This window comes from Girardinichthys multiradiatus, chromosome 14, assembly GCF_021462225.1.
Source record: "Girardinichthys multiradiatus isolate DD_20200921_A chromosome 14, DD_fGirMul_XY1, whole genome shotgun sequence".
NCBI classification, from domain to species: Eukaryota; Metazoa; Chordata; class Actinopteri; order Cyprinodontiformes; family Goodeidae; genus Girardinichthys; species Girardinichthys multiradiatus.
This window is the reverse complement of record NC_061807.1, coordinates 19,236,558-19,261,234: the sequence shown is the minus strand read 5'-3', so window position 1 is coordinate 19,261,234 and position 24,677 is coordinate 19,236,558. Positions and strand designations below refer to the sequence as shown.

Genomic DNA, 24,677 nt, shown 5'->3' with positions numbered 1-24,677 from the left:
TGGTAAGAACATTATGTAGAAGTATTGAAGCAATATCTCAGGATGTCAGCCTGTAGTTAAAACTTGGGCACAAATGGGTCCTTTAAAAGGATAATGACCCTCAGCTAATAGGTTACTTAAGGACAACGAACTCAATATTTTGGAGTAGCCACCACAAAGCACTGATCTGAGACCCATAGAAAATTTGTAAGCAGAGCTGAAAAGGTGTGTGCAAACAAAGAAAGATAATTAAATCCCATCCAGCAAGTTGAAATCATTTTGGTAAAGGTTTAATCTGATTTAATGTCAGACAGCGAGGAAAAAAAAGGTTTATGGATCTTTAAACTTGCCGTTTTTTGTCGTTTCATTTTATTTATGTGCACCAACGGTGTTAGTCACCAGCCACCAAAAAGTAACGGTGTTTTTATTTAAGGTCAGGCCTTAGAGAATTACGTACAATTTATTTTGCTTTTCAGGAACAACTGAGTGTTTCTTTACTCATCTTCCATGCCATCGAGCTTGTTTTACTTGCAGACTTAACATCAAACTTACATTGCCAACAGTTGGCTAATCAGTCAAATTTATACAGAAAGACATCTTTGCGAAACCTTATAAAAATGCAGTAACTGATAATCTTTGGTTTTGGATCAAAGTCGTGAAAAGGAAGTATTATTCCCACCCCTCTTAGCCCCATGAAGATCTTTTCTTGGCAAAGTTCTGACACTTTTGGTTCCTGTAGAGAAACTTAGCAGGTAAAGAACCAAGAAGAGTCTGGGAGGATAATTATTAGGTCTTCTGTAGATTTTGTTAGTTTGCCCAATAATAAAAGAACAGTCTCTGTTTTCAGTTGTTTCTTTTTAAAAGGAACAAGACACACAATTATTTATTTGCACGTTCATTTGCATTAGAAATTGGCCTCTAACAACCACATGACCGAACAGCCGTCAAAGGATGCCGGAGCCAAGATCCGAGATCTGCACAAGGCTGGAATTGGGCTAAAGACCTTTAGCAAGAAGCTTGGGGAACAAATTTCAACAGCTGGTGCAGTAATGTGGAGGAGTCTGGAGCTCCATGCAAGGCCTCATGCCTCATGCATCAGCTCCCCTAAAGGAATGTTTTAATGATCTAGTTTGGACCACTTTAACACCATTAGAAACACAACATGCTACAATGCACTTTAATGTGTTCTCCCCCTGCTGGAGAAGGCATGTGAACTGGTTAGTCTCAGGCTTGGGAGAATGAATGAGATGAGACCCAAATTCTGCTCAACCAGTCAAGTTTGGAAGAAGAAAACGGCTGAGTATAACACGGAGAAGTTTTTTACTGGAATTTTTGGCTGATATTCTGGCTCCACTATAATAAAAGAAACCCATCACAGCTTAAATCTGTATTTCCCTCTCGGCACATCCGTTAGACATCTGATTCAATCATCTTCACTGATGTCCAGGAACTGTACTGAGGCAGTTTCTGCATAAAATTATGTAAAATAATATAAAAAAAAGCTTTTCTTGGAATGTTTTAAAACATGGAAAAGTTTTAAGAACTGACCTGGTTTCATTAGGACTAAATAAATCAAGTTATATTGAACACAGTAGCAGTCATATGGCAAAGACTTTAAAATGTAATAGACCTTTAAATGTTATAATGCCACAATCCTCAACCACTTTCAACAAATGCAATCTTTTTTTAGCTTGTAGTTATGCCATCTTACCACTAGATGAAGCACTACCTTGTAAAAGAAAATAAGTCCAGAAATGTTTCAAATGAGGATTTAAATGAGGTATTGGGTATCATATGAGGATAAAATAAACGTGGCTGAATCTCACTCTAGGTAGCATACTTTGTAAGGTCTTTAGGTGATTCAGTCTGAACTTGAAATACTTCTTGGTGAAGGTAAGCAATATGAAGGGTAAGTTTGTTCCAGGATGCTTCTATGGCATCAAAGAGTGTTTCTGTTTCTTTGAAGAGTTTCTGTGCAGGAAATGTTGGACGAGTTTATGCTGTGGTCTCCACTGAAAGCGTATCTCCTCTGGAGGTCTGGATGGATAAACTCAGAGAGGGTTCGAGAAAATGTTAAACACTGACTGCACATCAAAAACCCTGACATATGAGTTAAATCAGTTTTGGTTGGTTTCAAGTCTCTGCAAGCTGCTCCACCTTAGTTGGACAGGAAGTCTATGGAGGCCCGGACAGACCTGTTCGACATGACGTCAACAGCCGTGACTTTGATCTCTGTATCTCCAAACTGCATGGTGGCCCTGATCTCTCTCCTTTCTGGCCCCGCCACTGCTGCGCCTGCTTCACCCACCGCTCCAGGTGGCGCTGATGATTCCGGTAAGTCTAAGGTTATTGTCCCACACTTCCTGACGCCGGGGTCGGAGATGTAGGTGATGTCATCTGTGACACTGCAGTAGATGTTGATGATGATCTTTCGCTGGCCCACCCGGGCAGGCGTGTAGCTTCGTCGAATGACCTCTCCCAAAGCCACAGACTGATCGACGAAGACGAAGCGGTCGAAGATGTCCGTGCACCACTCACGGCCGTCTTTGATGAGGAGCTTATCCCGAGGGTGCCGTCCCCCCACGAACCGGTTCAGGACACCAACCCCATAGGTCACAGGGCACCGTCGCACTCTGACCTGCAAAAGGGAAGCCATTAGATCAAGAGTCATAGCACTACTCTGACACTAACTGGTATTCCTGGTCCTTTACCACAGTGGGATCCAGTCCAAAGAGAACGGCACCCTTCAGGATGGTCAGGCCAACATCATGGGGGATGATGATACGGCAGGTCCTTCCCAGTGCCTTCTGGACTGCTTTCTGTAACATTGGGGACTCTGCAAAACCACCAACCAGGAACAAGAAGCGCACACCGCGCACCTCCAGCTTCCCCATCAATTCCTCTGTCAGAAAAGACGAAAACTGTCACTAAACAGAATCAGAAGCAGCTTTATTGCCAAGTTTGTGCACACAAACAAGGAATTTGACTCCGGTACACTTTAAAAAAAAATTTTTATATAATAAATGGAAATAAAAATATCTTTTTAAATGTATATATAAACACAATTTACTTTACAATAGGATATAATAAGAGATTAGTCCAAGTATGCATGATGTTGTTCTGGAACTCTGACTGTCAAGTATTCAACAGAGAAACTGCCTGGGGAAAGAAACTGTCTCTGTGGCGGCTGATTTTAGCAGACAGCGTTCTGTAGTGCCGACCTGAAGATAAAATTTAAACAGTTTATTGTGCAGGGTGTGTGTGGTCTGCAGGTATTTTAGCTGCCCTTTTCCTGACCCTAGACCTGTATAAGTCCTGGATAGAGGAAAGGTCAGCTCTGATTATTCTCTCTGGAGACCTGATTCTTTGTTGCAGTCTGGACCTGTCCTGTTTTGTGGATGAGCCAAACCACACTGAGATGGATGAAGACAGGACAGATTGAATGATGGCAGTGTAGAAGATGACCAGCAGCTCCTGTGGAAGGTTGTACTTCTTCATTTGCCTCAGGAAGTACAGTCTCTGCTTGGTCTTCTTCCAAACATTGTCTATGTGTGAGGACCATTTCAGGTCCTCAGAGATGGTGGTTCCTAGGAACTTGAAGTGGTCCAGAGCTGACACGGTGTTGTTGAGGTTGGTGAGGGGTGTGTGTGGGGGTGGTGTTCTCCGAATGTCCACCATCATCTCCACAGTCTTCAATGGGTTAAGTTCCAGGTGGTTCTGACCACACCAGTGTACCAGCCGATCCACCTCCCGTCTGTATGCAGACTCATCACGGTCCTGGATCAGGCCAATAACAGTGGTGTCATCAGCAAACTTCAGTAGTTTCAGTTAGTGTTTTTGAACAGTTTCACGTTCCGGTTATTTTCCTGCAGCTTGGCTTGGTATTCCTGAAACTTCATTGATGGAAAACCCTTTTCTGACCTCTCAGGCCAGCAAATGTGTGTACTGTAAACCCAGCACCTTGGCTTTAAATGTACCACTGGAATGTGGCTGATTTGATATTTGACATTTCTTCTGGTCAGGTTCTACGTGGAGTAGGGAGAGAAACCTAAAAATGAGGTCAGCATCTTCTTGAATGGAGAATCTAAGGAAGCCATTATGCTTGGTCTCTAAAGTCTGTGGTCATGTTTTTGTTTATTTCCCTGACAACACCAGAAACCTTACAATAGCTAAGCTGACATGATAAAAATTACCTGGTTAATTGTTTCTTCTGCTGATTATTCTGTCGGGTGAGCCAATACATATTTCATCACTGTGATGTGCTTTTTAATCTACAGTGACTCCGCTGACTTTCTGTACAGCACAGCTTGTTACAAAGATAGTTTAATCCATAGACAATTCCCATCTAAGCGTTTCTAAATGATAAGCTTCTACAAGTCTTTTAGTGCTTATGCTGCAATCCCTTTGCTTTAGTAGTTGCAGCTAACAATGATGTTTCACCCAATCTATCCAGTAGGAAACCAGTAGGAACTGCTGATTGTTGCCATCAGACTAACCACTCTTAGCAAGTAGCTGGATAAGGTCATAATAACTTAGATGTGGAAATTACAAAGGAACAAATAAGTCAGGGAAAGTGTCTCTTACTTTCAGTACATAGTGTCTGAATGCTGTGAGTGCATAGAAGATGTCCAGGCATTTGTCCTTACATGTCTTTCTCACCTATATGTTTGACTATATTGCTGATGGTGGGCTGGAAGAGCTCATTCATTGCTTCCTGCGTCAGCCGCAGCATCCCCTGGGACGACCACTTCACAATGTTCATACTGACACACAGAAAAACACATTTTTCTTGTTGACTTTTACAGTCATAACAACAGACAACAACATCAGACTGCTCCCGGTCACCCATCACCCTCCACCCACTTGCTCCTCCTCAGGGCAGCCTCCACACTCTGTCCTCTGTGTCTCTTGTAGAAGTCAATGAAAGAGAAGGGCAGAGAGATATTCAGGGCGTTGGTTCTTCCTGGCGACGCGGTCCGTTTCCTCGCTTCGAATGCAATCATGAGGTCCACCCAGGCCGCCGGCCGCTTGGCTTTGAAGCTATGTATGAAGTCCTCGCCGAAGATCTGGCACAGCATGGCTTCGAAGGCAAGGTCGACCCCGACTGCACCGTATGGACCGCCTGGAAGAAACACTGAGGTTTTGGAAATGTGTCGATAATCTTTCTAGTTTCTGGATAGATGGTGAAATAGTGTACCTGAGGCTTTGTAGAGCTCTTTAAGTGTTCCCTGCGGCTGTTCAATCTGATGAACCGTCAGGTCAACTGTTCCTCCTCCACAGTCTGCAACGACGTACCTATCACCTACCGAAAGACAGCAGAAAGTAGAGTGCAAAACTATTTACTCTCATCTAGTTTGCCTCCAAAGCGGCCAGATTTCTTTTGAAAAATCTCCTTAAGTGGTCTTGATCAATAGTTTTCTAAATATGTATTGACAGTACCCTTGCTGCACTTTGTATTATTGGAGCATTCCCGGGTAAAAATGTCATAAACTGCTGTTTTCACAGTGCCTTGAAACAATATTCACACCCATTTAACCTTTCCAAACTTTTTCACATTACGACACAAAGTCGTGCTTGAGTAATGAAAAAGAAGGAAAAAGGCATATTTTTATTTTTATTTTTATCTCAGAAAAACCTGACAAGCTCTGAGTCAATACTTTGTTTGGTCTTTTGGGCTATGTCGCTACCAGCTTTGCAAATTAAGACAATGAACATTTTGCTTATTCTTCTTTGCAAAATAATGAATGAATTAATTTTTCTTTATTGGATTTTTCCATCTTTACAAAACAACAACACAACACCAGCTCAGACTCAACGCACAACATTAAACACAGAAAAATAACAATAGAATACAGTTAGCAACTCAAACGAATCCCTGGAGCATAATGGCTGAGACTTCAGGTACATATTTTAGATATGGTTCCCAGACATCAAATAAATGTTCTGTCTTAGAGTGTAGAATAGATGTTAAATATTCTAATGGTAGCAGGTCAAACAGGACCCTCTGCCAGCCTTTGATTGTAGGTCCTTTTGCACTAATCCACTCCATTAGGATATTCTTTCTTGCACCAAAAGCAAGTATACAATACAGTCTGTTTTTAGCCTTTGATATCACATTCCTATGTGGCAGCCCTAAAATAAGGGTCATTGGATCCATGTCAATATGTACACTTAATATTTTCTGCATTTCACAAATTATATCAGACCAGTATCTCTTCAGCTTCGGAGATGACCGAAAACAATGTGTCAAAGTCCCAATTTTACACTTAGGACACATGGGAGAAAGACTAGAGTCGAACCTATGTCTGCAGTTTGGTGAAATATGCATTCTGTGAGTAATTTTAAGTTCGATCTTACTCTAATGCAAACAGAAATGAACTTAGTATATTTCCAGACATTAGCCCAATCCTCCTCACTAATTAAGACAGAAAGTTGCAAAATAATTTATAACCCTCATGCCTCTCCTGGCATTTAGTACGTTGTTTTACAGATTTTTTTGGCTGATTTGTTTTGTAGGAAATCTTTCTTCAATCATGCATTTTATTTTGTTAGGTTTTCATTTTGTAGAAAAATATTGCACCAGATTCCACTGCTTTCCTATTGTAGGCTGAGTCATAAAATTCTTGTATTTTTGTCATGAAGCCAATAAAATAGATTAAAGTTTGTTGTTGTCAGATGACATTGTGTGACAAAGTTCAAGAATATTACTGCAAGGCACTGTAAAAATGATTCATTCAAGATTCAAAAGTTGAGTCTGAGTGATTTGTCGTTTTGAACATCTACTTACGATGTTTGTTGTTTTCCTTTTAAGGTTTTAAACCAATAAACAACATTCAGGCTTGAGTAATAGCTGTTTGTTTGTCAGTGTTCATGATAAACATAAAGATAAGGGCCGAGTTTAGTAAAGCACCCGGTTTCATCCTGAACACAAACACACAAAGAGGTCAGAAAATAGAGAGGAATGAAATGAATAGATCTGCAAAGAAACGAAGGATAAAATGCATGAGAGAAGGGCAAAAGAAGGTTTCTGGTATTCCCTCTGTGGATTTACAGCACAGAGGCAGAGAATCCCATGGGCTGGGTCCATCCTGTGTGTGTGTGTGTGTGTTTGAACAGGAAAGAGAGCAGAAAAGGTCAGTGGGGCCACATGGCTCCTCAGATTGTCGTTATGGCTCGACAGAGAGAAACAAGCAAACTGGGAAACTTTTTTCTTCGATGTAAATCCTGCGATCGGTTGGGCCAATCAGAGCCATGGTTTATTGAGAAGGACTCTTAAACAGTGATTCTGTCTGGGAGAAAAAATAAACAAACACAATGCACCAGAAAGTAGACCCTCCCCCTCAGCACACACACAGAACATGTTTATGCTACTAAAGGGTAAAGGTCAAAACCATCAGTATGTTCAGTGTGAGGGGCCTGTCAGACACACTCACCGGTCTGCAGTTCGGACCATAGCTCCCCAGTCCCACTCTCCACCAGAAAGGTCCTGCTGTATCTGGACCGCCTCAGCTGCTCCCTCGCTGCAACAAACAGCATCATTTTTAAAAAGGTAAAAAGTTGCTTTGAGCTGAATAGCAGCACAGCCATGGAAACAACAGCTCTTTCTCACTATGTTCAGATAAGAAACAATGTGTTTCTTCAGATATCGTTCAGGGATAATTCACATCGTTTTTCTTTTTTAAGATTTTTTTTGCAGCACTACTGGTCTTTATTTGTCTAAGTGTTTTTGACAGTAGCTAGTCAGGAGCAGAGAGAGAGAGGGGAAGACATGGGGCAAACGTCACCATGGCCGGGAGTCGAACCCAGGACTGCCTTGTTGATGACTACAGCCTCTAGGACACGGGTCAAGCCTTTATACCACCAGCGCCGTGCCATAGCTCACATCTTTTGACATGATGTGGGGTTCTGTCAGGAAATTATGAGCAGTCAACAGATAACCTTCTTAACATTATGACTGATGTTAAATTCAAGAGTCAGATATTTATACTGTATAAAGACACATAACCTTTTTTATCTCAATGTCTGGCATTAAATCAGGCTTAAGGTTTCTTGTTTTATCTCAGCAAGGATTACCAAAATCTTTATTTTTACAAAATGCTAGAATAATTAGAACTGTTTTTACTTTCTTCAAATTCCTGTATTTGGTAGAATTGCCTTTTAAACATGATTCGGTTCAAATGTTTCTCTTATCCCTCAACAAGACTCACAATAGTTTGCTGGAATTTGGGCCCATTCCTCCTGACAAAACTGCTGTAACTGACTCAGGTTTGTTGGCCACCTGGCTTGCCCACTAGTCTTCTATGGGACTGATATCAGGGCGATGTGATGGCCACACCAAACGTTGATTTTATTGTCCTAAAGCCACTTTGTAACTAATTTGGTGGTATGTTGAGACTGGTTGTCCATTCAGAAGACTGGTTTGTTCCAAAGCTCTAAATATGTGTCTGATGTCTTGAGATGTTGCTTCAAACGTTTACATAATATTCCTTCTTTATGATGATGCCATCTAATTTGTGAAGTGCACCAGTCCCTACTGCAGCCAACACTCACACAACATGATGCTACCACCCTTGTACTTCACAGTTGGGAGTTAGGTGTTCTCAGGGTTGCAAACCTTTCCAGATTTACCCTCAAATGTAACAACGGTCATTATAACCTAACACTTAGGGTGCAGTTTCTTCAGGTGACAGGGCATGTACCTAAAGTGTAAGGTCTTGGGAGTAATTGCTTCTTCCTCTCTGAGTGGCACTTCAGCCTGTGTCACTACAGGACAGTTCACTATGGATAATGACTATCTTACCAGCTTCAACCAGCCTCTTCACAAGGTCTTCTGGTTTTGTTTTGGGCTTCATTCACACATTTAACAACATAACTTAATCATCTCTGGAAAACAAAGCCTGTCTCCTTCCTGAACAGTAAGATGGCTGGACATTCCCATGGTGTTAGATGAATATGTCACCTTCAGGCATCTAAAACCTGTACCCAAGGATGAACAAGACTGATGGAGGTCCATAATTCTCTTCATGATATCTTGGCTGATTTCTTTAGTTTTCTCCATGATGTCACACAGGAAAGCAACATTGTTGTTGTGAATTCAGCTTCCAGAAGCTTCCAAAGTTTGCCTTTCTTTAATTTTCCTGGTATATTTAAGGGTTCATGGTTTGAGGCAGCATACACTCCAACAAGGTTCTCAGGGCCTTTCAAAGATAATCAGGCCCACAGTATAACAGGTCCTCAACCAAACTGAAGAGAAGGCACTTTCTTGTTTCAATTCCATTTTCCTGGAAACTCTGATCAGCTTTTAAAAAGTATATTTTAAACAACAAAAATCTTAGGCATACTTAGTTGGAGGGGATAAATAAGGGCTGTATTAATAATTATAATAACGTTTCGACCATTACTTCTTAACGTAGGATTTGTTTGCCTAATGAATAGATGTCCTCATACTTAAAGTTTCTAAAATCTTCAAAAGATTCATTTGTTTTGGTAAAATACATATTACAGCATTCCATGTTTTATTCAAATAACATGAAATTGTTTGTTGCATGCCTCAACAACACCTTCAACACCACCTTCCAGTGCCTCACTCTGCTTTTCTGGCTGTCAACCATTTTTCTCTTTCTTTGTGTAAACATACTTAAAATATAATCACTGAAGACGAAGAAATTGTGAAGACAGCCGCTCAATCAAAACCATAAACATAACCTGCTTCAATCTATACGCTTAAACAAGTCGAGTAGCTCGTCGCAAATTTTAAACCCAACATGAAACCTTAGATCCAAGTCAAACAGCACCAGCATGAGGGCCAATGAAAACAAACACAGAGTACGCTCAAACACAGCTGACAGAGATGAGATGTACTGGATAGACGCTTAATTACCCCTAAAAAATCAGTCAGTGTGGTTTTTAAGGCTAAATGTACAGGGGTTGGACAATGAAACTGAAACACCTGTCATTTTAGTGTGGGAGGTTTCATGGCTAAATTGGACCAGCCTGGTAGCCAGTCTTCATTGATTGCACATTGCACCAGTAAGAGCAGAGTGTGAAGGTTCAATTAGCAGGGTAAGAGCACAGTTTTGCTCAAAACATTGAAATGCACACAACATTATGGGTGACATACCAGAGTTCAAAAGAGGACAAATTGTTGGTGCACGTCTTGCTGGCGCATCTGTGACCAAGACAGCAAGTCTTTGTGATGTATCAAGAGCCACGGTATCCAGGGTAATGTCAGCATACCACCAAGAAGGACGAACCACATCCAACAGGATTAACTGTGGACGCAAGAGGAAGCTGTCTGAAAGGGATGTTTGGGTGCTAACCCGGATTGTATCCAAAAAACATAAAACCACGGCTGCCCAAATCACAGCAGAATTAAATGTGCACCTCAACTCTCCTGTTTCCACCAGAACTGTCCGTCGGGAGCTCCACAGGGTCAATATACACGGCCGGGTTGCCATAGAAAAACCTTTGGTCACTCATGCCAATGCCAATCGTTGGTTTCAATGGTGCAAGGAGCGCAAATCTTGGGCTGTGGACAATGTGAAACATGCATTGTTCTCTGATGAGTCCACCTTTACTGTTTTCCCCACATCCGGGAGAGTTACGGTGTGGAGAAGCCCCAAAGAAGCGTACCACCCAGACTGTTGCATGCCCAGAGTGAAGCATGGGGGTGGATCAGTGATGGTTTGGGCTGCCATATCATGGCATTCCCTTGGCCCAATACTTGTGCTAGATGGGCGCGTCACTGCCAAGGACTACCGAACCATTCTTGAGGACCATGTGCATCCAATGGTTCAAACATTGTATCCTGAAGGCGGTGCCGTGTATCAGGATGATAATGCACCAATACACACAGCAAGACTGGTGAAAGATTGGTTTAATGAACATGAAAGTGAAGTTGAACATCTCCCATGGCCTGCACAGTCACCAGATTTAAATATTATTGAGCCACTTTGGGGTGTTTTGGAGGAGCGAGTCAGGAAACGTTTTCCTCCACCAGTATCACGTAGTGACCTGGCCACTATCCTGCAAGAAGAATGGCTTAAAATCCCTCTGACCACTGTGCAGGACTTGTATATGTCATTCCCAAGACGAATTGACGCTGTATTGGCCGCAAAAGGAGGCCCTACACCATACTAATAAATTATTGTGGTCTAAAACCAGGTGTTTCAGTTTCATTGTCCAACCCCTGTACATCAAAGAACTGGAATGATGATTAGAAAAAGAAAAATAGACAAATCTGGTTTGTCCGCATGCAGTCGCCATGAGCATAGATGTCATATTAATTCTGATCTTTTTTTTTTTCCAGTTTAGTCCTTCAGGTTTGAAGCTTCTGGTATAAACAAAAAGGTTCAAGGTCAAATATCCAGCCAGGATCTTGTTTAAAAAACGTATGGTTGAGGTGCAACTTACCAGGAGACTTTTATCCAGTTATTAGTGGGGGTGTATGTATATATTTAAGCCTGTATATATAATTGATGATTGTTGATTACAGCAAATACAGAATAAATTAACTTGTGCACCCAATTCTTTTTTTTTTTTATCATTTAAATTGCATGTTGTCCAATCAGTCCATCATGTAAACAGAACAGGTCAAATGCATCATGAAAAGCTGGGAATGAGTTTGAAAGTCATGCAGATCATGAGAGTCGTCCCTGAAACTGTTCAAGTCATATGCGGTTTTATAAAAAAGAGTTAGGGTTGGATGTTTTTGGTGAGTTTGTGGAGAAGCTTTGGCCTTGATGGAGTCTATGTTCAAACCGACTGATTTGGGTAAAGCCCGAGTAAAACTGCACATCGGAAACATTTTCAAAAGCGTGAGGAGGTGCGTTAGAGTCAAAACAAATATTCTGTATTGAATAGTGTAGGAAAGCAAATATTTATTTGAATGTTTGATTGTGAGTGTGTGTGTGAGTTGTGTAAATGAAGCTCATTGAAGGCAGACGCAATCATAAGCTTTGATTTCATGTGCATGTTTTTGTTCAGGAGCGACACGCAAGTCTGGAAATCATTTTCATGAAACTGCAGAAAAGAAAATGTACATGTGCTTGTTTTTACGACTCCCCTGTGCTATATTTGGAGACGAAATGAGGTGGAAGGAATACTAAAGCAAAAAACAAAAACAAAAAAAGACATGTAAGCGATGCCAAGTTTGTGTGTCTGTACTTGTGAGGGGTTGTTTTTTGTCTTCTAAGTCCTGGGGATGGGTTAGACCTCAGAGAACAAGAAAGTGAGAGATTGAAAGAAAATGTAAAGAAAGGAGAAAGCAAGTGAAGGAGAGAGAGAATGACAGGCCAGGAGGGGGTGAGATCATAGTCACGCTGCACCTTGTTCCAATTACAGTATCCTGTGTTTGGAGTGTGTGAACGTTCTTTGTGTGCAGCTCGCTGGCTGCATATGTATAAGTGAGTCTTTGGAGGGGATTTTGGAAAGCATGTTCACTGCTGAATTATGTATTAGCAAAAACCCCCACTACCAGCTTCAAATTGTTCTTTTCAGTGCTAAAAACTATTTTCCTCCTGCAAACAGAAGCATGCTTTGAACCTAACTTTACAGCAAAAACTCAGAAAAACTATTGTTACTCTTTAGGAAGTTGCAGTTTTGTTGCTTCTCCCAGATGTAAAATGTCCCTGGTTAAAAATTTATTTATTACAAACAAATTAAACACTCCCTAAATTTTTTTAAGCCTTGCTTTTAAGAAGCCGGGATTTTGTGCAAACATTTAAGTATTAGAAGTCTTGTTCGAAAGGCTGCAAAAATCGCATAAAAGGCGGTACTATCAAAAACAACTCTGAGACCTTCACAAAGTCTTGAGAACTCTAAAAGATTTAAAGAGAATCTGGTTTATTGGAAGCAAAAGGAGGGATGACTCAATAAACGTTTTGTCTTTGGGGTTTCTGTCCTGCAGCTCAATGCTGTATCCAGGCAGCTTCTTCTTATTACATTTGTACATGTTTTAAGGTCACTACTGTGTTCAGAGTTTGTTCATCTGACTTAGCAGGGCCATAACTTCACTGATTTCCTCCAACAATGAGGCTAAGCTTTTATGGATGTGTTTGGTTCATATGAGAACCCACAAAAAGCCAGTTTTAAGTCAAACCAATCAAAGTAAGCAGCTCAAGGTCAGAACTCATTAATTCTGGTGTTTCTCTCTCTAGTTTTTAAAATCAGCTCTGTTAGCAGTAGTGGTTCCTGCATGAATGACGCCCTGGGCGAGCCCCTCCTTCTGCAACCCCCACACACAATCAAAGACATTCCCAAGAAATCATACTTTATTATGTCACATCTAAGAAGCATTGAAAACAAAAAATATCTGAAAGTAATAAATCTAGATTGATGCATAAATTAATTTTGAAAATGATATTTGAGAAAACTATGAATCCCAAATTTCTTTAAAACATTCGTAATCACTGCTGAATAACTCAGTCCAAGTTTGGCCATTCAATATATTCTGTCACGATTGTCTCAAACTAAGGTGATAATGCCAAAAAAGCATTTAAAATGCCTTCTATGCGCTGACAACAAAAGCAAGCCTCATATTTCTGTTTGTACAAAATTTTGTAAACCACGTAGTTTCCTTGCACTTCCTAATTATGTGCTACTTTGTGTTGGTCTGTCACATAAAATCCTAATAAACTTCCCTGAGGTTTGTGGTTAGAAGGTGACAAGATGTAAAAAAGTGTGAAGCGTTTGAGTAACGCAGCAGCAAAGCGGTCAATTGTAACCCACAATGGATGGTATTATTTAAAAACTAAAGATGTATAGAAGAAGGCAGAGGTGAACGTTTTCTGTTTAACACAATATAATCTAATGATGTGTCCTTTCTTTAACTCTTTTCTACTGTATTAAGAGTTTTACACTCATGAAATGCTCAAACTCCAACACTGTAAGATTACAGTACAGCAGTTAATGTTGATTAAAGGGAGCCTTCAGATGATGAATGTTTCCTCTTCCTGGGAATCCTGTGCTCTGTTTAAACACAACTCCTTCCCCCTTTCTTCCTCAGCTCATGAATCCATTCTGTTTCTCTGTTGTCTCTACATGAAACATATGGTTTGGAGAGGGTTTGTCTGTGCACAACCCTCTCCAAAATACACACACACATGTTCACACAAGCCTGTAACGTCATCTGAGGCAAGAACATGAACTGTATCTGAGGCCACATCTTTACCTCCAGCTCTTTGTTTCTCTCCAAAACACACATGTCTGTGCTTTATGAAACCCAACAACCCCTGAGTGAATTCCAGCAGCAGCATTTCCAGGAATACAGTGTGGTTTCATGCTTATGTTAATGAAGAAAACTCCTCAGTGCAGTCTCTCTACCTTGTCTGAAGCTGGAGTCGAAGGGCCGGGTCCCATCCAGGTCCAGGCCGTTTGTGATTGGCAGCATGCTCAGGTCGATCACCTGGTGGAGGCGGAGTTTCCGACAGTATATTGAGGCTGCTTCGGGCTCCAGAGCGATGAGGAGCTGCTCGGGACAGTCAGGAGACACCAGTCCAGCCTGGAGAACACACAGAAGAAACATACAGAGTGTACTGACAGGGCAGTGAGAGTAAACCAGAGCAAAGAGGCCAGCGCATACAGGGTTAAAGTAGGTTTATTTAAACACCCTGAAATGTAATTATTTGTTGAGGCTGAAACACTATATTTCAATCAAAAATACTGGAAAATAACAGAAAAAGGTAGGAGCACAGTAGAAATGTTGGGAGAAAAGCACAAAGAATGAAAAAAGGGGCAGTTTTATCCCTTTTATAATCCAAGTCCATCAAGTCCACTCCAGGGCAACATAGATACACACAAGACAGACAACCATGCATGCACACACTCACTCACACTTATGGGCAGTTTGGAGAGACCAATTAACCTAATGGAGATGTGAGGAAGCCCAAGTAAAGAACCCACACATGCAAGGGGAGAACATGTAAACTACATGCAGAAAGATCCTAAGCAGCCAAACACAGCATATCAGCACACACACCTCATACTTGCTGTTAAGCACGGTGGTGGGAGGATGATGACTTGGGCTTGTTTATAGCCACAGGACCTGGGGACCTTTTAGGCATTTAGTTGGCTATAAAAACCTCTGTGTACCAAAGTATTTTACAATTAAATGTCTGTCTGACAGCTGAATCTTGGCCCAAACTGGGTGAACAACTTGGTAATGATCCCAAAGAGGTCATTACAGAAAACAGCTTCTTCAGATTACTGCTGTTAGAGGAGGTTCTTCAATCGACTCAATGATGGGGTGTACAAAGTTTTTCTTTGACTGAGATGTCATTGTTCATCATAATAAAATGTTAACAAAACAGAATTATATACTTCACACTGACCTTTGAAAAGAAAGGAGGTGAAGTTTCAGAGGTTAATAGAAAATAGTAAAGAAATCTAAAGAGTCCCACTCACTGAAGGTCAGCCAGAGAGTGTAAACGTACAGGACGAAATAAACACACAGTTAAAAATGAAAATAGTCTAACCTGACCTAAAATATATTGACTATCTATTACGATGAAGGATTTAGTATTCTTATATAAGCATAAAATATGATGTTATGGGGGCAAGGTTGAGTAGGCTGTAACAATACGTTTATGTCTGTGCAGGGCGGGGGTCTACTCTCTACTTCCTGTGTTTGTATGCCGGTCTCCCTTATTGTTCACTCCTGATGACATCACCACCAGCAGGAAGCACACAGGCCTCAAGCCAGGAACCAGCGCAGAGCGTGTGTGTGTGTCTGTGTGTGGATTTGACTTTTCATGAACTCACCTGAGACAGTTAAAAGCAAGTGGCAGAAAATATTAAACAATTCAGTCTGTGTGTGGAGGTCAAAGATTTTAACAGTAACAGGCAGCCGTGATTCTGGTGTACAATTGGATACAGACTCGCATGAACCTTTTCCTTGATGCATTCCTTTGCATGCATGCACACTTCCTACAAGTCAGTCTAACACGTACACAATTAGCCGGGGTGTGTGAGTATTTTCATGAGGTGACATACAAAAACAGACAAAGCCAAATGCATTCTGTAATCTGTGTGTGTAAAGGATCCGTCATGGGAAAGTTAATCTGTCTTTATCCCAGGCTTCTTTCCATCTCCGTGGTTTTCTTCCTGATTCTCTGTCTCTCTTTCTCACACACAAACTAGGTTTTGTAAAACTCTCCAATTAACAGTAAAGGTTCAGCAAAGAAAATTATTTGAAACGGACTTTTTTCTGAAAATCTTGAATAAGGAAAACTGGTCCGAGGATGCAAGCCGTTTGTTTTTAAGAGAATAACTAGTTTTGAGGAATGTCGTGGAGGGAAACCTTCCCACACAAAAACAGTATTTTCTTTTGATTTGGGGAAGGTTGATTTCAGATGTGTTGTGATGTCTGAACATAAATGTCCTACCAGGTACCCGGCCTCTCTCATAAACTGCTTGGCTGGTTGTCTCCACACAGCTGGGACGGTGATCACCCATCTGATATCCTCTCCTTCCAGCACTGATGAAGACTGGTCCTTCACCTCCTAAAAGAGAACCTCGGGTCACCTCCGAGTACCACTGGTCCTCAGATCTGTTGTGTTGCATTGATAAACGAGACCTTACCTTTAGCGCGTGTTCTCTGAAGAAGTGGAGTGCGTGTGCAAACACCTCGATGGCCCTGACCTTCCGACCGTTAACAGCCTCCAGCTCCGTCTCCATTGTCAGGTCCTGTGGAAACATAAGATAGGATAGATTGTGATAAAGAAACCACAAGCTATTATAGCCACTAACATTCTTACGGCATAACTGGCTGGATATTTAAACTTTCTTCTTACCGAAAATGATGTAGTTCCTTTATATTGGTTGGTTTTCTGACTTTTACATGAGGGTGAGGTTGGGCTTTAATTTGGCTTTCTTTGGAAAATTCAGTTTTAACCTTTTGACATCTTGTGTTGTTGATTTGACTTGAAATTGGAAAATCCTGATGGTATTCCTACAATTTCATGAGACTACATAGACTCTCAGTGGTACTTTGACTATACCAAGGATACTACCAAAAAATTTCATCTTTGTGTCATCATATGACAAGTTACAAATAAAACTTTTTACCATAAAATCTTTCTTCAGAAAGTATTTAATCTGTCCATGTGGGCAGCTGAATATTTCAGTCATCCTTAAAAGTGCTGATATTGGAGTAGGGGCTAATTTATTTATCATTGCTTTTACTGTGCATCTTCCAGTTTATGATAGGCGTCATTCTTGCTGATTTCTGGGTTTTTCTCAAACAAGTTCTCCCATTTCCTTTCACCTGAGGGTGACAGTTTAGGTTAGGTGACAGTTTAGGTTAAAACTTGGGCACAGTTGGGTCCTGCAATACGACAATGATTCCAAACATGGATAAAGCACTCTATCATTAGGCCTCTGGAATGGCCCCAATCTTGACCCTATTAAAATGTATGGACAATAAAGACTGGTCAAAGACTGGTCCATGCCAGGAAATTGATGCTATCAATTTTGCCAAGAAGTTAAATATCCAGCCTGAATTATCCCATAAGCTTGTTTATGGGAACAAAAGGTGTGTGCTTGAGGTGAAACATGTTAAGAAACATTCATCCATATATCAGTGAGTGTTTACATTTGAGTCTGAAAATATAATTTAGATCCTGTGTGAAATTAGAGACAATCCACAGTACATGTACGTATCTGCTCCTTACACTTGTGCTGTGGATCTTCATTTTAAATTTATCAAAGTAAAGCCAGTGCTGGGCCTCCTCTGGATCTAAGTCGTGGTAGAAATCTCGCGCTGCAAACCCAAAACTGTGGAACCGCAAATCAGGAGTCAGTAGCAAACATGTCGGGCTCTTCTGATTGGCCACTCCAGGGTCGCCTCCCTCCCAGCGTCTGCACAGAGTGGAGCAATAATAGGAATTAAGAACAGAAAAGTTATAAATGGAGACTGTAAGCAGATTCTTACTTCATCATGTGAATGGCTTCGGAGTCCTGCGTAAAGCTGAAAGCATAGCCGCTGGAGGTCGTCCCAAAGTCTATGGCAATGACAACAGAGAATGGACAAGCCACCCTGGGTCTGACCTCTACCCTCTGCCAGACAGGGAGACAGGAGCTTGATTTGTTTGGTTTATAAGCAAACAACAGCTTTCACACTAAGATCAAAGATCATCACATAATGGATTTGTAAAAAAAAAAAAAACTAATTGAAAAATATTACTATTTACTTCAGCTTCACATTTTTTTGGTCTGTGACATAAACTCTAAAACAAATTTTAATAAAAATCAAGGGTTAAGCATACTTTTGCAAGGTAGTGTATCTAGTCTCACTTCTCTTTGCTTCCTTTGCCAATGAGCCCAAAAATTAGAGGCCGGATTCAATGAATTATGCAATTTAAGCACATGCCTCGGTTCCTAATCATTAGCTCTTACATTGCTAAAAGGTTCATAAGTGTATTAGTGTACTTGTAATTTATAAACTTAAGGAAACTGCACCAAGCAAATACTGAATGCAACGTTTACAGTGTGCTAGAACCTGATTGGATGTACTGCATCAGTGTCCTCAATCCCATTTAGACATTTTCCGTCCAAACTTGATAATTTCTGATAATTTTCAGCTAAAACAACACAAACAAACAACCAAAGAAAACAGGAAAATTTTTAAGGCTCTTCAGTCCCATCATGCAGCCTAGCATAACATCCCTTCAACAACGCCTTGCAACAATTTGTGCAAATGAACATTATAGATGTTCAAGTATCTTGGGGTCGAGATCCCTTCCTTAGAGATAGGGTGAGGGGCTCGGAGTAGAGCCGCTGCTCCTCCACATCGAGAGGAACCAGTTCAAGTGGCTCGGGCATCTATACCGGATGCCTCCTGGATGCCTACCTCGAGAGGTGTTCCAGGCACGTCCAACTGGGAAGAGGCCCAGTCTCTCGGCTGGCCTGGGAACACCTTCAGCTCCCCCCAGAGGAGCTGGAAGAGGTGTCTGGGGAGAGGGACGGTTGGGTGTCTCTGCTGAGTCTGCTGCCCCCGCGACCCGGTCCCAGATAAAGAGGAAGACGACGAGTACGAGTACATATACATGAGGTAAATATACCTTTGCTATTTTATTTTAGCATGAAACATTGCAGAATGAGGCCTATTAATTCTTCCCTTAAAGACAGAGTAAGAATATTTTTTAACATGAGGGAAACAGTACTCAGAAAACCTGGCATGTTTGGTCACTGATTATGTAGCTGCCACATTGGTTCCATTGGCTTGATTTGGGATTTTGAAACCTGGCAGGGTTGTCCTCTCAAAAATCACGTTTTGTTGGCAATGGTGCAAAATTCCTTTCATTATCTCGGTCTAGTTCTTTTACTCCCTATTTCTGAGAAAGCTGTGGCTGAATTTCCAACTTTGCTTGATTTTTCTGAAAGTGAGTTTGCCCAATGCTGTTACTTCATGTTGTTGCTTCATGGTAGACTGATGATCCTACACTCTCAATGAATCTGATAGACAAGAACTGGATGCAAACGTTTAAATCTCTGTATTCCACACAGGGTCAAAATCCAACATACAGGTCCAAATATATAGACTAGACACATTCCCTCTTCTTGGCTGAAACATGCAGCGTTAATTAATTTAAAATTTGTTGGTTTATATTGTGTTTAAGATTTCAACAGTCAAGTTGTTAATTAGGTGAAACTGCTGCTAGTTTGGAGCTAGTCCTCAATTTTCATTAATAAATCTAGTTTGTTCATTGTACCAGTATCACCAGTAATAAAATAGCCCCACAGCATTATGCTGCCAACACCAGGCTTGACAACTGCTACACTGTTCTTAGTTATTGGCACCAAACAGCTCAATCTTTGTCTAGTATGACCACAACATTTTGCTCTAGCATATATTTGGGTTGTCCACGTGGGCAGCTGTGAATTTCAGTTGACCTAGAAGGTGCTGATTTTTGGAACAGTGGCTTTTCTCTTGGTCTATAACATTGTTAAACTTGCTTCACTGTCGACAGTAACACTGGTGCTCCAGAATGTTCCAGTTTATGATTGACCTGAGCCTCTGTGATCCTTGGGTTGTTCCTGGACATCATATTTAAATTTTTCTGTCATCTGAGGGGGGCGGTCTTGGACAGATACTTTGAAATTGGCCAGAATTTGGTGTTCCAATATGACAATGATCCTTAAAACACATTAAAAAACAGTTTTGGAATGGATAAAGCAGACAAACAAATAAATTTGGTAAAAACCTGTGGTTCAGTGTAACCAACCAATTTAAATTAACTCCACCAGATCTGCAAGGAGTGGTTAAATAAACAGCCAGAATTAGACAGAAGCTTGTTGATGGCTACAGAAAAGATGCAGCCATCAGATATTAATGAAAGTTGTTTAATACAAGATCAATCTACCTGGAAAAAAACTCTAATCAAAGACATATTTTTTAAGCCAAATATTTATTAAAGGATCACTTCCATGGTAAATGTAAGTCAGCCTCTGACCAGCTCTGCACAACCCTTTTAAAATTAAACTTCAAAACTTGGCTACAGTGATTGCTAAACTTTTCTGCTGTGCATTTCATTGCCTGCAGACCATATTCCCTTTCAGATACTAGATTTCATGTTTAGTCTTTACTGTAAAATGTGAGTTTAGGTCTAACTCTGACCCACTAATTACAGGTAGACACTCTATATAAAGACAAGTGAGCAGAGGGCAGAAAGGGTGTGTGGGGTAGCCTGTGGTGAAAGGCTGTTTGTGCAGTTACCGGTGAAGGCGAGGGTGTGAGCGGCATGATGCCGCAGTTGTTCCTGACTGTGGCAGGCGAAGATGGAATGGATAAACTTCCACCTACAAAATAATTAGAAAATGAGGTAATAACCACTACATCTACCAGCGGCAGGAACTCCATAACTCCAGAGTGACCACAAATTAAAGATTACGATGAGAAACCCATCTGGCCTGGAGTTCTTCAGAAGTGAGTCTGGATAATTGAAATGAACAGGAATGACTGGAATGTCATCAGAATCCAAAGTGAGTAGTGTATCCCAGTGGGAGTGGTACAGTGAGAGGTCAGTACTCCAGAAGATGGAGAAGAAGTGAATCATTTTAACCAGGATGAATAAGAATAAAAAGCATGTATCAGTGTATGGGTCTTACCGGGTATCTGCAGATCTGAATCCGGCTGGACCTCCTCAGCCATTTTGACAGGAGCCAGGGTCTGCAGAACAATTTCACTGATGTTAAAACAATGCTGAGTTTAAGCTGTCTTTGGCAAAAACGTTTCCTTTTTACTATATTCTGGACACAACAGAGACTTTAACGGAGAAATGAATGAGACATGCTCAAAGCATCACGGATGTAAAACCACCAACTTCATGCATCAACCATCGTGAAACTTTAGTGGATCATGCATTCTTCCAAGAAATATTTAAAGACTGCGCATATTTTATTTCTGAGATTCCAATAAGAAGATGTTAGTAAGCAAGACGCAGAGCAATTGAGACACATTAGACAATTTGTTATTGGTTTGAAATTTCAATACATGGTTCAAACATGTTTTTCATGTCAACATCCCTTTTTTTTCCAAATATCCATAGTTTTCAGTTGTTTTACAGCCAAAAATACAAAACACTATACTATAGATTACTATAGATTGGGTTATGTATGGATGGATGGATGGATGGATGGATGGATGTATGGATGGATGGATGGATGGATGGATGGATGGATGGATGGATGGATGGATGGATGGATGGATGGATGGATGGATGGATGGATGGATGGATGGATGGATAGGCAGACGTTGTAAACATCAGAAGTATTTATATATTTCCTTTTTATTTATTCAGATCTAGAAAATACCAAGACTTTTCCAGACTGTTCTTTCATACTTTTGATTTTCTAAAAAGGCATTAATTGTTATTTTCTTCTTCAAACTGTATTTTGACAGGATCTTTGTGTTTGACCACGGATCGCGTCTCTCGGATCAGTTTGCATGATCTGAGCCAGGCACAAAGATTACACCAATTAAAAAAGACAATATTTTCTTTTGTTTAACTCTATACATGTAAATAATGAGGCCCAAAGTTTGACCTTTTTTGTCTTTGTGCACACACATAAAACAAGTATGCGCATGTATTTATGCTTGTGCTCCAAGACGCCTGCATGAAGTAAGTGTGCATCATCATTTGTCCTCCCCAGCTGTTGTCTTTGTCCTTCGGACGAAAAATCCAGAGAGAGGATAAAGCTGCTCATGACTCCGATTTTTTTACTCCTATCTCTTCTTATTATCTCATGAAAATCACTGTGTTGGGTGGATGCTGATGTCTACATCCTGGTATTTGAAGACTTTAGTTCTGCCTGACCTGATCCTGAAGTTTGACAGTGGGGCAAGGGGGCAAAAACTCCTTGAAGACAGTAAATCAGGGATAGATTACAATATAGTGTCTACTGTCATGCATCACAAAAGAGCTCTATCAGTTTGACATCTATGAAAAAAACATGTTGAAAATATATTGGAATCACTCCCAAGAGCGTCATTCATTATTGTACGTTTTATGCATAGAAACAACTGGACAAATGTGAAATGCAATTCCTTTGTTCTCTTAAATAAAAGCAGTAAAGGAAATGTGGTTTCAGGTTTCAAAATTTCATGCATTTTTCTACACAATAAACTTTTACTGCATGACTGCGAGTGCAATTATCTAAAGATGTCTTTTTCATTTGACTTACCACTTCAAGCCCTTCTTGTTTTTTCTGTTGTTTTTGTACTGGACTGTAAGAAGTATCCTCAAACTTTGGAATTCTGCAAACAAGTCCGCTTCCAGAGAGCGAAAGATGGATGGATGAAGGAACGGGGGAAAACTGCAGCTGGATACAAAAGGATGCTTTTCTGCAATTTCTTCATTAAGAAAGTAAAACTTCCCAAATGTTTTGCATGCAAAATTCCCAAAACTGCATTTAAAAATATGGGTTGCCACAGAAGGAGAAAGCTAGAGGAAAAAAACCTTCCCTTCTGCTTGTTTTCTCCCAGTGGAATTCTTTTGCAGCTCCGGGTCTTTGCAGCCAAGCGCTCAGTCTTTTTACTTTGCAAATGAATGTCAGAGGAAAAAGTGGTGACACACACATATGAACCAGTAGCAGGAGTGGGAGGGCTATGACAGCACATATGGGGGGAATGCTGGGGGATTTACCTCACTGGGATACAGCAGAGTGTAAACTGGAGACAGAGGGTGGAGTAATTTCAAGGCTGTCTCTGTATCCTGATCGAGTCATGTTGCCCTCTCTCTTTTTTCTTCCCACTCATTTAATTGGCTCATCTTGTCTGCATCTTTCCTCCTCTATTTATTTAAAATATCTCTCTTAAGTCACCTCTCTCTTTGTTTTGTTTTTCCACACTTTATCCATTTTGTTTCCTTAATGTTGTAGCTCTCCCTGTAAGTGTGTCGGACAAAGGCATGAAGCAGCCAGGTGTGTTTGGCAAAATTTAGAGTGAACTTTACACCACAGCTACATTTTTTTGGGGTTACTTATGATTAAGAAGTAACAGAAAAAAACTGGACATTGAAGAAAGATCTCTAATAAACATCATTGACAGAGGGAGGGTTACTGTAGATGCACTGGTTAACAAGTGAGAAAATGTTTGGTATTATTTGATTTCTTGCAAAAAATGCATTCCTATCCATCATTACAATTAGGAAAACTGCTGGTTATTCAACAAAACAAGACCCTTTACAATTATCATCATATTTTTTACTATTTGCACTGCATGTTTGAAATAAATAATGATTGTATTAATTAAAGGAAAAAGCAATCCAAACCAACATATGTCCCACATAAGTTGGGGCTGATGTTATTCCCAGATCCAATTTCCAACTTCATAGTTGGATGAATCACTGCATTAGCAGCCAACAGCACTTCTCGGTTAAATGTGGTCTGCTTCAGTTTCTAATGGGCTTCTCCTGAAATATTCTCCACAGCACTTCTCAACTTGGTTTGAGGTAAAGGATCAATGTGCATGAAGTACTCATCTTTCTGTCTGTGTTGGCTTATTAGTTTGACGTTAAGTCAAATTTGCTTTATATTTACCTTTTGAATAGTTCATACCAACATTTTCCTAAAGCCAACTTACGTGTTACTTGTACCACAGTCTGAAAACAATGGTTTAACTTTTATACGACATGCACATTTTTCCCCTTGGAGTTTTCCTATCTCTGCATGTGTGTTTTTGTTAGACCTGCAGGCATCTGATTTCTCCCTGCTCAGGGTGTGATTAAAAGCATACATGAACCACAATGCTATTGCACGTACGCTTACACACAAAGACAGTGAGGCTAACCCACCCTTACATTAGCAAAGGGAAGGCAGATCACTTCACTATGTGAAAGAAAATGCTCTGGGTATTTATACACACACACACATATATGTCCACATACACTGAGCTTCCTCACTCTGTCAGATTTCCAAATTGGAGTGCATCTGTGTGTGTGTGTGTGGGTCTGGAAGCCATTACCTGGCACCTCTCCCCCTGTTGACTGAAAAACCCAGGGGCCCCATGCAAAGCCTGCCATCACCTCTTTTGCTCTCCTCTTTTCTTCCATGTTGCAACCTCTTTTATTCATAAAATACAATACTGTGCAAAAGTAAAAACGCCCCGATCAGGATTTTGTCTCTGATCCCAATCCGAGCCATTAAAGAACAGGCATTTTCTGACACAGAGTTTGATCCTAATTAAAATCAATGCCATCCAT

General features: G+C 40.7%; 1 protein-coding gene across 1 annotated transcript; it reads right to left on the bottom strand.

Moving 5' to 3' along the window:
• Window positions 1-253: 253 nt before the first annotated feature.
• hspa12b (heat shock protein 12B) lies at window positions 254-23,041 on the bottom strand. The gene is made up of 14 exons (XM_047386526.1): window positions 22,660-23,041; window positions 21,085-21,145; window positions 20,693-20,775; window positions 17,909-18,033; window positions 17,649-17,835; window positions 16,558-16,662; window positions 16,362-16,478; window positions 14,302-14,479; window positions 7,413-7,499; window positions 5,177-5,281; window positions 4,843-5,101; window positions 4,639-4,742; window positions 2,691-2,881; window positions 254-2,617 (listed from the first exon to the last, which is right to left on the bottom strand). Exons 2-14 carry the CDS (start codon window positions 21,125-21,127, stop codon window positions 2,138-2,140), a joined length of 2,064 nt encoding a protein of 687 aa, XP_047242482.1. The 5' UTR covers window positions 21,128-21,145; window positions 22,660-23,041; the 3' UTR covers window positions 254-2,137.
• Window positions 23,042-24,677: the final 1,636 nt, after the last annotated feature.

What these genes read in the sequence shown, in the direction of transcription:
- hspa12b (XM_047386526.1), bottom strand. Translation starts at nt 21,127, where the DNA reads ATGGCTGAGGAGGTCCAGCCGGATTCAGATCTGCAGATACCCG. An exon ending in GCTGCCCTGAGGAGGAGCAA is followed by an intron (nt 4,743 to 4,842) that starts GTGGGTGGAGGG and finishes TCTGTGTGTCAG; the next exon opens with TATGAACATTGTGAAGTGGT. An exon ending in CAATATAGTCAAACATATAG is followed by an intron (nt 2,882 to 4,638) that starts GTGAGAAAGACA and finishes CTTTTCTGACAG; the next exon opens with AGGAATTGATGGGGAAGCTG.